Source organism: Adiantum capillus-veneris, chromosome 9, assembly GCF_014529385.1.
Source record: "Adiantum capillus-veneris isolate H3 chromosome 9, ASM1452938v2, whole genome shotgun sequence".
Taxonomy (NCBI): domain Eukaryota; kingdom Viridiplantae; phylum Streptophyta; class Polypodiopsida; order Polypodiales; family Pteridaceae; genus Adiantum; species Adiantum capillus-veneris.
Window position 1 is genome coordinate 35,196,668 of NC_140939.1, and position 12,441 is coordinate 35,209,108.

General features: G+C 41.7%; 1 protein-coding gene across 1 annotated transcript; it reads left to right on the forward strand.

Moving 5' to 3' along the window:
* The first annotated feature begins 5,416 nt into the window (after positions 1 to 5,416).
* LOC147450329 (uncharacterized) lies at positions 5,417 to 9,616 on the forward strand. Its single transcript, XM_086520449.1, has 7 exons — positions 5,417 to 8,237; positions 8,393 to 8,480; positions 8,527 to 8,650; positions 8,750 to 8,887; positions 9,000 to 9,057; positions 9,145 to 9,217; positions 9,388 to 9,616. The coding sequence occupies exons 1-7, from the start codon at positions 5,417 to 5,419 to the stop codon at positions 9,614 to 9,616; spliced, it is 3,531 nt and encodes a 1,176-aa protein (XP_086376575.1).
* Positions 9,617 to 12,441: the final 2,825 nt, after the last annotated feature.

Consider the following 12,441-nt stretch of genomic DNA (forward strand, 5'->3'; position numbering starts at 1 on the left):
TAACAACTTTTAGGTGTAAACTTTTTAGGTGTACTTTGGCACTTCAAGCCCTAGTTGCTACTCCTCTTTACCCCTTTAGAAAAAGCACTCAAGCTACTGTACCCGCGGCTCGAATACCATTAATTGCAAGGAATAGAAGAGAGGGTCTTTCGACACCAAAACAGCACCGGCTCCTGTCAAGCTTCTAATAGCTCAATAGTGGTTAAGCCGTAGGCAAGCCCCGTAGGACTCCACTATTAAGACCATAGCTGTCGACGGTGATGCCCCGTTAACTGCACAAAGGCAGGCGCACTGAAAGGCTGAAAAATCCCTATTCTACTTACTCACAGGCAATTAATAATACCAACCATTTGTAGCTAGCTTGAGGACCTCCCTTCTTGAGCAAGAAAAGAGAAACCTTGAGCTTTGATACCAATGTAACATTTAATGGCCTAAAATCTTATTTGTAGCGGAAATTAGCATGAACATAGTGGGCATTTCATTAGAATAGATTCCTAATGAGAATTACAAGAGTGCTTGGGTGGAGAGAGCAACAAAAAGCATAACACCTAGTTAGATAGCATCGACAATACTTTCAAAAGAGAGAGCAATTAAGCTATTGACAACAGTTGAGGACCGGATTTGCATGGAGCCGGTCCCCCCTCCAAAAGGCTTTGTATTATGGTTTCTCCCATCAAGAGAGACATTGTACAATACAATTCTTTGTGTTCCTTCAAGACTAGCTAGTGCAATGAAGATGGAAGCTTCATACACCAAGCAAAACACTTAATCAAACACAACTTGAATTATCCCCGTTCTCAGACCCAAGACCTCACACACCTTCGAAGATGGTGAGAGCTAGCAGGGTATGAGAGTAGATTGAGAGAAAAAAAGTATCTTACGAGAAAGAAGTACATCTCCTCACATAATCACTCATATTAGCATAGCTTAGCTTAGTAATTAGCTTGGTAGAGAAGATGAGCATGCATTGAAGCTTGGCTCTTGGTTGGATTTGCATCCACATGCCAAGAGAGTGTTGATGTAGGCTTCTATCTCACAAGCTTGGAGTAGGTGATGAGCTCTCCATTAAAGCTTGGGAGGAGATAGAGTATTTTCCCCTTCACACATGGTCAAGTGTGAGAGTGTGTGTGTCAATGCCAAGCAAAAATCAGCCCCCCTCTCTCTTGGGCGAGCCCTAGCTGCTAAGTTAGGCTGGCTTTTGCCTCATTGGACCTCCCCAGGTCAAGCCAATAGGGATTAAGCAGCATAAGTGATAGCCTTCTGACATGTGTCCCCCTTTCCCCTTTTGTGAGAGCTTTAGATAATTAAATAATTAAACTAAACTCTCATTGGACCCCTTTGCCTCCTGGCCAATAGGATTAGGCAAGCCATGGGGCTCCTGAATGCTCATTGGACCTCTTGGGAGACTGCCCAATAGTCTTCTAGGACACTTAATTCTTATTGGTTTCTTTTATTAAATGTTTTTAAATTAACTAAACTAGATTTACTCTAGCCTAATTCTCATTGGTCCACTTCAAGGGTCTTCCAATAGGAATTGGGCACACCTTGTGGGCATCTGGCCTAGGGAGCTGACATGTGTCCCTCATTCCCTTTGTGTAAAGGGAGCCTGTGTGTGTGGTGTGTGTGGCTTTCTCTCTCATCCCCTAGCTTTGGGGCTCGCCCCCTCCCATGTAGGGATGTAAAAGACTTTTTGGGGCACACATTAAGCATCCAATTTTCCCTAAGGTTGACCTTTGGACACAACCTTTGAATTTTGGAACCTTAGCATTTTGGAAGTCTTAATGGGCTGAACCTTAGGGTCTTTTTAGCCCATTGTTTCACATGGCTCTTTTGCAGATGGCCCCCCCCTTTGGATCCCTATTTTCCCTCCTTTGGATCCCTACTGTGGCCGGTCTGCTAACTTAACCAATATTCTAGCTTTTTCTCCCTTGGCACTTCCCCACATTAAATGATCAGTTTAATATGAGAAAATCATTTAGGAGAATTAGATATTGATTATTATGACAGAGAAAGCCTTTTGCCGAGCCAATACCGAGTTCATCGAGGGGTGAAGGGGCAGTGTCCTACTCCTCGTTCTCCTTCAACCACTAGACTCTCGACAAACGTTAACATTCTTCTTTAGCCCTGCATGTTATGTGAGGTTCTCAACAAGAGCTTATATTACTGAGAATGTCTTGCTCAACAGAAAGTTACGAAGGTACCAAAGCTTTCAGGTGCAAGTTGCAGAGAGAGACATAGGCAAGACCGCTGCGTTTAGAAGTAGCCGTCCTTGCGGCCCTTGAAGCCATGAAGGAGAACAATGAAGACATTGTCTTCTTCTTTATCTTCTACGTGGAATTTATTGCTAAACTGGGCCAGCACGAACATCGTCCACGTGTCTTGATGAGGCAAGGGTTGGTGCCAAGATGCGTGCAAAATTTGTTTATGGAAGCTCTCAATAATGCTTCCAAAATTTGTTTAAAAATACTATTTAGATGGGATTATTTAGATGCCATCACAACCATTTGGAAATGTATGCCTAAGAAAACTCATTAGAAAAGAATCAAATTATGATGATTGTTAAGTAATGATTAGGACTCACATGGGTACTTCTAGTTATATATGCTTTGACACAATATATAGACACTTGGATTTGAGGCCAAAGCACATAGATGATTGGATAATCACATGCAGCCATCGACACATGATTCTCATTCAGAATTACCCATCTTTGAAAACGCCACAATATTAAGCTGAGACACATTTTTTCCCAGACACTGGAAGAGAGGTGCAACACTGACTTCATGGCCATTTTGCATGTAATCTTTGTCAAAGCCTTTACCAATGGTTATTGTAATCGGGTTGAGTAGGCATTGATATGAAAAACTTGGTCATTTTTAAGTGGGACCATGGCAAGTGAAACACATTGCCAACAATAGATAGGGCTAGGACCACAAAGCTGTGGCCTATTTTTAGTGGATATGAAGTGGAGACATCTCTCTAGATGAAAGCATGATGCTTGGCCGAATGTGGTCTCCCCCCCTCTCCCCCCCGCTATACGCACCTCCATGACTAAGCAATGACAAGTGTCTCTCTCTTTTTAGACCTAAGTTGTTCCACTTCATCATAATTTGTTTCTACTTAACCAAAGCATACTTTTTCATGATCACTTGCAATTAATCGACGCATCTATTCTCTTTCAGTGATGGATAGCCCTTCTTCCGACTCTGGGAATGTTTCTCAAGGAGATCATGATGTAAATGAAGTCATCATGCCTACACCTCCAGAGTGCAATAGTGTGCGAGCCGCAAAGTAGTTGGCCAAATCAGGGGGGCGATTGAATTGCGAGGGTCCTTCAAAGCGTTTACAAATCATTCATGGACTTTGTGAACACAACGAAGCTGTCCAACAAGAGTGCAAAAACTACTTACAAAAGGTTTGCAAACAAGTTCAAGGTGAAGAGACCACATCACCTTCGAGAGGAGGTGATTTGGCATTGCAGGGTATCAAGGACGAAACTGCACGTTTGGAAATCAATCAACATGAAATCTATACATTCATGGAAAATTTCCAGAATGAGGTTGTGCAACAATTGTCTTTGTGCTTCAAGGAACACAAGGACCAAGTCGAAGCCTTGAAAGCACCCTTTAAAGAACACAAGGAGCAAGTTGAAGCTCTGAAAGCGCATGTAGCAGATTTAGGGTTTGAGATGAAGACCTTAAAAATTGCAATTAATCTCTTGAATGCCATCGATAGGAGACTTAGTCGTGTTGTCATGCCTAACGCACAGGGAGGTGTTACTACATCTTATCCTAAAATGTAATGTTTTTTTAACTAATGTTGTAGCAAAACTTCAAATTATCATTGCCACGCATAACGCACAAGGGGGTGTTAGTGCATCCTATCCTAAATGTAATGGTTTTTGATCTAATGATGTTGCAAAATTTCAAATTATCATTGTAGTCTCTCTCTCTCTCTCTCTATCAGGAACACATGCATGAAAAGCTCTCTCTCTCTGTGTGTGTGTGTGTGTGTGTGTGTGTGTGTGAGAGAGAGAGAGAGAGAGAGAGAGAGAGAGAGAGAAGAGAGAGAGAGAGAGAGAGAGAGATGAGGGGACGAAAGAAGGTTTTAGGGGTAGGGAATGAACAAAAAGGAAAACATAAAAAGATATAGGGAGGGGTAGAAAGACAAACGGAGAGGTAGCGAAAGGGGGAGGAAATAGTCAGGGCCAAGTAGATTGGTGGCTCATATTAGATAGATGCAAATCTTCCTATTTAGAAGACTCCAATTTATTGACAACCTTTAAAAAAATTTATTTAACACAGATGGTGTCCGGACCACGGGTTTTGTCCCCAGGACACACACATCGAGCTAGATTGTGCAACATTTCTCGAAAAGCTAGGCGAGAAATAGCACGGGCTAGGGCTCAACGATCTTTGCAGCGAATCCCATTGGGTATTTTAGGAGATTGTGTGAATATCATGCATTTAAGCCATGGCGGTCAACAAATGGATGCAATGGCTATGCATATTGAAAATTGTACTACAAATGCTCAAAGCACTAGACCTTTAGAAGTACCTTCCGTTATTGGAGTTGCCAACAATTGGGAGGGTCAACAACAACATCCCTGCATTGCTTTTGAAGAAGGAGGATTCTCTAAAATTGAGCATTATTGTCTATCTATTCGTTGCATTTATCCAAATGCAACAATCTTGAAGCATGACTCTATGCTTGCCCTCTACCATGGAAAATGCTTGGTCCACAACTTGGGTGGCTTAAATTTTGTGTGCTCCTTTGTGGTGCATGTGTTTGGAAGGTTGAAGGTAGGTCTATACGCACATTTGTAGGTAAGTATTGTTGCTTATCAGGAAAAGTCAAATTACTTCCTTTGAGTGATCCGCCAATGGAGCTCAAAGAATTGATGCAAGGTGGTACTACCAAGAGCAAAAATTTTATTAAACACATCAGAGCATATAATAATGTATTGGCTTTTGCTTCTTTGGGTGCTCATGTTGATGAGAAACTTACGCGAGGGAGAGGTGTGTACACTTTTAAAGTTCACGGTGCCATCTACCATAATATTGGGCCCATGACACCGTGCGAAAGAGTGGATCAGATCCCTCTCTTTGCACAATTGTACTTTTTTGATATAGAGAATGAGCTCAACAATAGATTGCATCATGTGCCAGATTTAGATAGAGATTCCTTGCATAGTTTGCAAGCTATGATGCATCGTGTTAACCCATATGCAAATGCCTTTCGGTTTGCTGCTACAACAATGGGGAATGAAGGAATCCCAAACATGAAGATGGTCATTACTGAGAAGCGTACAAATGTTGGCAATATTTAGCTCCACGTGGATTTGAGGTTGCAGCTATTATGCCAGGCAAGGAGATGAGAGCAACATCGCCATCGTGATATTTATTGCAGTATCGTGATGGGGGGCTTAAAAGGATCTCCAGCCTACATCAATCATATATGCCTTTACTATATGTTCTATTATTTCCTAATGGAGAGGATGGGTGGCATCCATATATACCGCAAACTCCCAATGAGCAGCAATTTATTACACAAAAACAATATTACACTTTTAGGTTGCAGATTAGGAGTGACACCACAGAATGCCTTTTACGTGGAGGACGATTGTTGCAGCAGTACATTGTTGATGCCTACAGTACTATGGAGGAGTCAAGGTTATTATGGTTTAGAAACAATCAAAGATCAATTCGTGCAGAAGTGTATCAAGGCCTTGCAGACATGCTTGGTTCCAGTGACAATGCGCATGGGGTCATGGGTGTTAATGTTGGAAGAAGAATTGTATTGCCTTCATCTTTTGTGGGGGGGACCTCGGTACATGCAGCAACTCTATCAAGTTTCTATGGCAATTGTACGTAAGAGAGGAAAGCCTGATCTATTCATAACTTTCACATGCAACCCAAGGTGGAAGGAAATAGAAGATGCGTTATTGCCAGGACAGACTGCTTCTAATCGTCCTGACTTGACTACACGTGTCTTTTATAATAAATTCAAAGATTTGATGGACTTACTTCTTAAAAGGGCTATCTTTGGAAAGGTTGTTGGACATGTTTGTGTGATAGAATTTCAGAAGAGAGGTCTTCCCCATGCTCATATCTTACTGATTCTTGCATCCGAATATAAGCCGATAGAGATGTCGCATTACGATAGAATGGTTTGTGCTAAACTTCCAGATAAAAAATTATTTCCTGATTTATATGATGTTGTGAGTCATTGCAATGTTCATGGTCCGTGTGGCGCATTGGATCGAAATGCTCCATGCATGGTAGATCAAAGATGTAGATTCAAATACCCGCACGAGTTTTGTGAATCTACTTCTGTTGATGGTGATGGATATCCAAGGTATATGCGGCGAGATGATGGTCAATATGTGGTTCAAAAGCGAGAGAGGCTTGATAACAGATGGATTGTTCCCTATAATCCATTTTTGTCTCTAAGATATAAAGCTCACATCAATGTAGAGATATGCTCAACCATATCAGCAGTGAAGTATCTCTATAAGTATGTGTACAAAGGACATGATAGGGCCACAATTGTGCTCCAAGATGGAGAAGGTGTTCTTGATGAAATCAAGAGTTATTTAGATGCACGCTATGTATCCGCATCGGAAGAAATTTGGAGAAATTTTGGATTCTCATTGCATGAGGAAAAGCCTGATATATTGCGTTTGCAAGTGCATCTTCCACAACAAAATATGGTTGCTTTTGGAGACTCTACTGAACTATCCAATTTGGTGAATAATGATGATAATAGAAAGACAACACTTACAGAGTGGTTTGTAGCGAATCAACAATATCCAGAAGCAAATGATTTATTATATATAGATTTTCCCTCCGAATGGGTTTGGAACCCCACTAATAAAGTGTGGTCACGTAGGCAAAGAGGTGATACTATAGGGAGAATGTACAATGTTGTTCCCAATGCAGGCGATCTATATTATTTACGTATGCTGCTTACCATATGCAAGGGTTGTAAACCATTTGAGGAGCTTCGCACTTTCAACGGACAAATCTATGCCACTTTCAAGGAAGCTTGCAGTGCCAGGGGTTTGCTACAAAATGATGATGAATGGTTTGTGTGTTTGCAAGAGGCATCATGTACAAGTACCGGCTTGCAATTACGACAACTATTTGTTATGATCTTGGTATTTTGTGAGCCATTATGTCCAGGTACAATGTGGCACCGATTCTCCTTGGAGCTTTCTGAGGATTATGTTTATGATTTGCATGAATGTACAAGTGATGAGGATGTATGTCATGAGATAGCTAAGAATCGAGCATTATGTAGCTTGGAGTCTCTGCTTCAATCATATGGGAAACGACTTTGTGACTACTCTGGGATGCCCGAAGTAGACCGTTCTGTATTATCTGGATGTGGGAGTGGTTTGATAGCAGAAGAGAGGATGTTCAATGCAAACGAGCAAATGGCTTTAGCCATTCGTATGGAAGCATCTTTGAATTGTGGACAAAGAGCTGCTTATAACGAAATCATGCAAGCAGTTGACTCATCAAATGGGACATTTTTTTTCTTGGATGGACCCGGTGGGACTGGGAAGACTTATCTCTATAATGCACTACTTTGTCATGTACGTGGTCAACAGAATGTCGCTTTAGCATGTGCATCCTCGGGAATTGCAGCTTTACTTCTTAGCAATGGACGTACAACACATTCGAGATTTAAGATACCAATAGAAGTGCATTCTGAATCAACATGCAACATCAAAGTAAATAGTCAACTTGCAGAGCTTTTGAGATTAGCATCATTGATCATCTGGGACAAGGCTCCCATGGTCCCTCGTTATGCTTTTGAGGCCTTGGACAGGACATTGAGAGATGTTATGCAAAGTGATGCATTGTTTGGGGGAAAGGTGTTTCTCCTTGGGGGTGATTTTAGACAAATTTTACCAGTTGTGCCCAAAGGAAGTCGAGCAGATATTGTTGATGCCTCTTTGTGCCGATCTTATGTATGGAAACATGTGAAGACTTTGAAGCTAATAGAGAATATGCGTGTACTTCATTGTTCCAATGACTTGGTTGAGAGAGACTTTGCAAAATGGGTACTAGACATTGGCAATGGGAATGTATGTCATGGGGATTTACTTGATATTGTAGCATTTCCAAGTAGTATGATACTCGAAGATAACAATGTTCAAGGCCTAATTCACAGTATATATGGTGACTTACAAAATGTCCAAAGACATGCAAGCTTCTTTAGGGACAGAGGTATTCTTGCACCATGCAATAAGGATGTTTCCAAAATCAATGACTTGGCTATGCATAAAATGAGAGGACTTGACAAAAAATACTTGAGTGCAGATTCTCTTTGTACATTAGATTGTAATGGTGGGTTATATCCAATAGAGTTTTAAAACTCATAGGATCTTGGTGGTGGCTTCCCACCACACTGCTTGCACCTGAAAGAGAATGCTCCAATCATGCTCCTTCGCAACCTGGATCCAAGGCGTGGTTTATGCAATGGGACAAGATTGATATGTAAGCATTTTTATCACAGGGTCATTGAGGCGGAAGTAATCATAGGTTCTCATGTTGGAGACAATGTGTTCATACCAAGGATCGACTTTATTATAGGAGCTTCTCAAGGATTACCTTTTGAAATGAAGCGCAGACAATTTCCTGTGAGACTTGCATTCGGAATGACCATCAACAAGGAACAAGGTCAAACACTTGGATTCTTAGGTTTGTACCTTGCTACACCTGTTTTTACTCATGGTCAGCTCTATGTAGCAATGTCTCGCGTGCGTTCTTCTACTGCCATAAAGATTTTGATAGATGGTAGTCAAACATCGATGGCAAATTCAAATGCAAATCCAATGGCTTGCAGCCCAAACATTGTCTACAAAGAAGTGCTAGAGGTCAGAAATGTTTAAGGTATCATACTATCTTTCATCCATGCATTACTCTTTGTCATTAACTTTTTGTTAAATGAAGTTTTATATTAATCCTAATTTTTGTTGTCGTTTATAGATGGCCAGCCGATCTACAGTCAAATACACAATGGATAGGGTGTCTGAATATATTCGAGGTAATTTGTTGAAACTTTACAAAAAAATGAGCCCCACTTTGAAGTTTGAGTGATTAAAGCATACTAATCATGTTGTATGATGCATAGATCCACTTTTTTGGAGGGGACCCATACCTGCAAATGATGTTGTCCATATCTTAGAAGACTTTGATGTCATAAGGTATGGCTTTTGAATTATTATTATTTATTTATGTCTTGCAATAGGCTTGGATTTTTCTTAACATACTCTTCGTTTTTGTAGAAAACACTATTATCCAGCCCATCTATTGGTAGGTCTATATGAGTCCACGTGCTATTTAGGACTCATAGGATACTATCATGTTGCCTTAGAGCTAGACGAGGCAGCAGGACAGGGTCATGTCTTCTTAGAGAGATAGGGTATCAACGGCCCATAAATGCACTACCTTCCTTTGGATTTGAAGCAGAGAATTGGAAAGCGAGAATGTATGTTGTCGATGATACTCCAAGGCTGCTTGGACGAAGTGTGCGATACATTGGGCTCTGGGTGTTACGGGTGCGAAACCGTGTCTATCGCAAGCTTCGCTTTCAACCTAAATGATGCCTTCTACAATGGGTTTGGTTTGATGGTGATCTCTTTTTGGGGTTGGGATTCCTTATGTTTTATCCCTTATGTTTCTGATGATTACTCTCTTATCAAGAAGCCTCTTTTTTGTAACAAAACTATTGGCTCCTATTTGGAATGAAAACCATGGTGCACTCTTTGCGCGCGCGTGTATGTGTGTGTGTGTACCATGAAAAAAACTAATTAAGATCATACAAGCACAACTTATATGAATACCATGTGTGTCATCAATTTAATTTGTGTCAAAGTAAGAGCGAGCGAGACTCGTCGGTAGGCGGGTCGCGCAAGCTAGTTCTTTATCAAGAAATGCTCCTAGGTCATTTAGGTGCAATTTTTTTTTTGTTTTGCAAAACTCACAATTGTGAGTGAATCATATTGATCAACTCAAAAAATTACGTCTTGTCATGCTCGTGTTGAGCCATGACATCATCCAGGGACCATAATTACATCGGATTTCAAGGCAGCCACCCCTACCGACCCGCCCCCATATCCTTGATACACAATTTCCATAATCATGTTCTTCTGAGATCTTTAATTTACCAATGGCCAAGATTTTCTCCCGTCCTAGGCATTCCATCTCCTGACAACGAGGCACAAGTAGTCCTAGACCAATCCTCCAAGTGTTGCTTGTGCCCAAGCGTCTATATTAGCACTTTGCTTTCTTGTATAATTTCTGTGAAGCTTGCCACCTCAAAACCTCCTTCAAACACACGGCGGTTCCTTGTCTGCCATACATTATGTAAGAAGAAGTACCTGACGATTTAAGTGCTGATGAGGAGGGCAGGACTACCTGAGTTCTTATCTCGAAGGAATAGATTAATCTTGAAAAAACCAATTTTCCATGTTCTTTGGACCCACTTGCATATTTTCCCTGCGAGGCCTTTGATAGTTGGGCATTCCATGAATAGGTGAGCCAGATCTTCACTAGCCAACCTACACTCCAAGCACCAATCTGGCCCAATCCCTCTCTCCTGAATCTTCACCCCCGTCGGTAGAGCACCCCAAATTACCTTCCATAAAAATACCTTCATGTGCTGCGGAACCTTTGGCTTTTAGATGTTCTCCATTACTTGCTCCCACCTTTCCTACGGCCATTGTTTTTTCCATGTCTTGTTAAGGGGGCTAGACGAATTCTTCTTATGCATCATTGTATGATAAATGCCTTTAGGATGAGGTTTCCATAAGAGACTGCTTTCGGGCCATTTCCAGGAATTCAAGTCAAACTCCGAATCACAGATTGGCATCACTATATTGTCAAGCTCTTTCATCACTTTGTGGACAAGCAAGACCTCCAAGCTATTAAGTTGGTATTGGGTAGCCGGAAGGTCAATGGTTTTCCAACTCTTGTTGTCACTGTCCCAAAAGTGCCAAAGTTGATTCAGACCCTTGTTATTCAGCTTCCTAGTTGTTTCTATCCAATAGGGATTTTGTGGCGGATCTACAACTTTGGAAAGCCAGAGGGACCAATGCAAAATGGAGTTCTTGAAGTATCTGGTTTCTTCCCCCTACTTTAAGTCTCCTGCTGCTCTATTGCATTTTCTTACCAATTCTCTTGAGCTACCCCCCAGTCTTAGGGTAGACCACGTCGGGGCTAACAATTTGTCATGAACCTCCACCCCTCTCCACTTTCAACCTTTCGAGCCAAGTTTAGCTGCTTCTATCATATCTCTGATCACGACAGCCCAAACTTGATCATGTTTAGCCAATGAAACAACAAAATTGGCGCAACAAGCTTCTGCATGGGCCACAGGGTTGAGAATTCCGAGGCCTCCTTGATTCACCGGCCAACAACTAATTTCCAACGGGCCCATTTCCATGGCCTGGAGGATATCGTGTTGTTTTTCCATAAAAACCTTTTTACTGGTTTTAAGAACTCTTTCCAGTGACACTTAGCCATCTTGAGAAGCGGGCTAGTGAAGGCAATATAAGGAATCATAAAGGCCTTTACCACTTTTATCTGACTTGGGAATGGGAGAAGTGCATACTCCCACCTACTCATTTTTGTTTTGATTTTTTCAAGCACCCACTCAAATCTTTGCTTGTGAGTTACGTCCACCCCCAAGGGGGCTCCCAGATGTCTAAAGATATTCCCTTTTTTGACAATCTCCCCCGACAAGTCAGAAGGGTCAAATGAGTCATTTTTCGATAGGGAGATCAGCCTTGACTTCTCTACATTACAGTGGGACCCCGAAGCTACTGAGAATAATTGTACAATCTCCAGCGACTTTCCTGATGACCTAGGGGCACGCCTTCAAGAAGAGGAGAGAATCGTGTGCAAATAATTTTGGTAGGGGTTTGCTATTTCCTGGTAAAGCCAGGACTTGCAACTCCCCTCATTCCGCACTAGCTTCGAGCGTCGTGATTAAAGGATGTGATCCTATGGCGAAAAGCAGGGGGGTAGAGGGCATCCCTTAATAGAACTTTTGACCTCAAAAGAGCCCACAATTATATCGTTGAATAGGAGCTCAGACTAGCTTCCATCCCCCAGTACATGTACCGGACGACATAGGTGAGGCCCAAAGCCCAAAGCTTCCATGACGGCTTCTATATATATCCATGTTATTCTGTCATAAGTCTTATCCAGGTCCAGCTGTAGCAGAATTCACTCTTGCTTTGTGAAAGTTGCGTATTCGATGCCCACCATTGTTGCCAAGATGTTATCGTAAATGGACCTTCCTTTCATGAACCCATGTTGATGGGGAGAGATGATCTTGGTTAGTAAGGGGGCTAGTATGAGGGCTACTGCTTTAGCAATAATTTTGTAGGCCACTGACATCATCGTTATAGGGCGCCAATGTTTC

Coding starts and splice junctions, on each gene's coding strand:
- LOC147450329 (XM_086520449.1), top strand. CDS start 5,417: ATGGGGGGCTTAAAAGGATCTCCAGCCTACATCAATCATATATGCCTT. Junction 8,238..8,392: donor AAGCTTCTTTAGGGACAGAG/GTATTCTTGCAC, acceptor TAAAACTCATAG/GATCTTGGTGGTGGCTTCCC. Junction 8,651..8,749: donor TGAAGCGCAGACAATTTCCT/GTGAGACTTGCA, acceptor ACTCATGGTCAG/CTCTATGTAGCAATGTCTCG.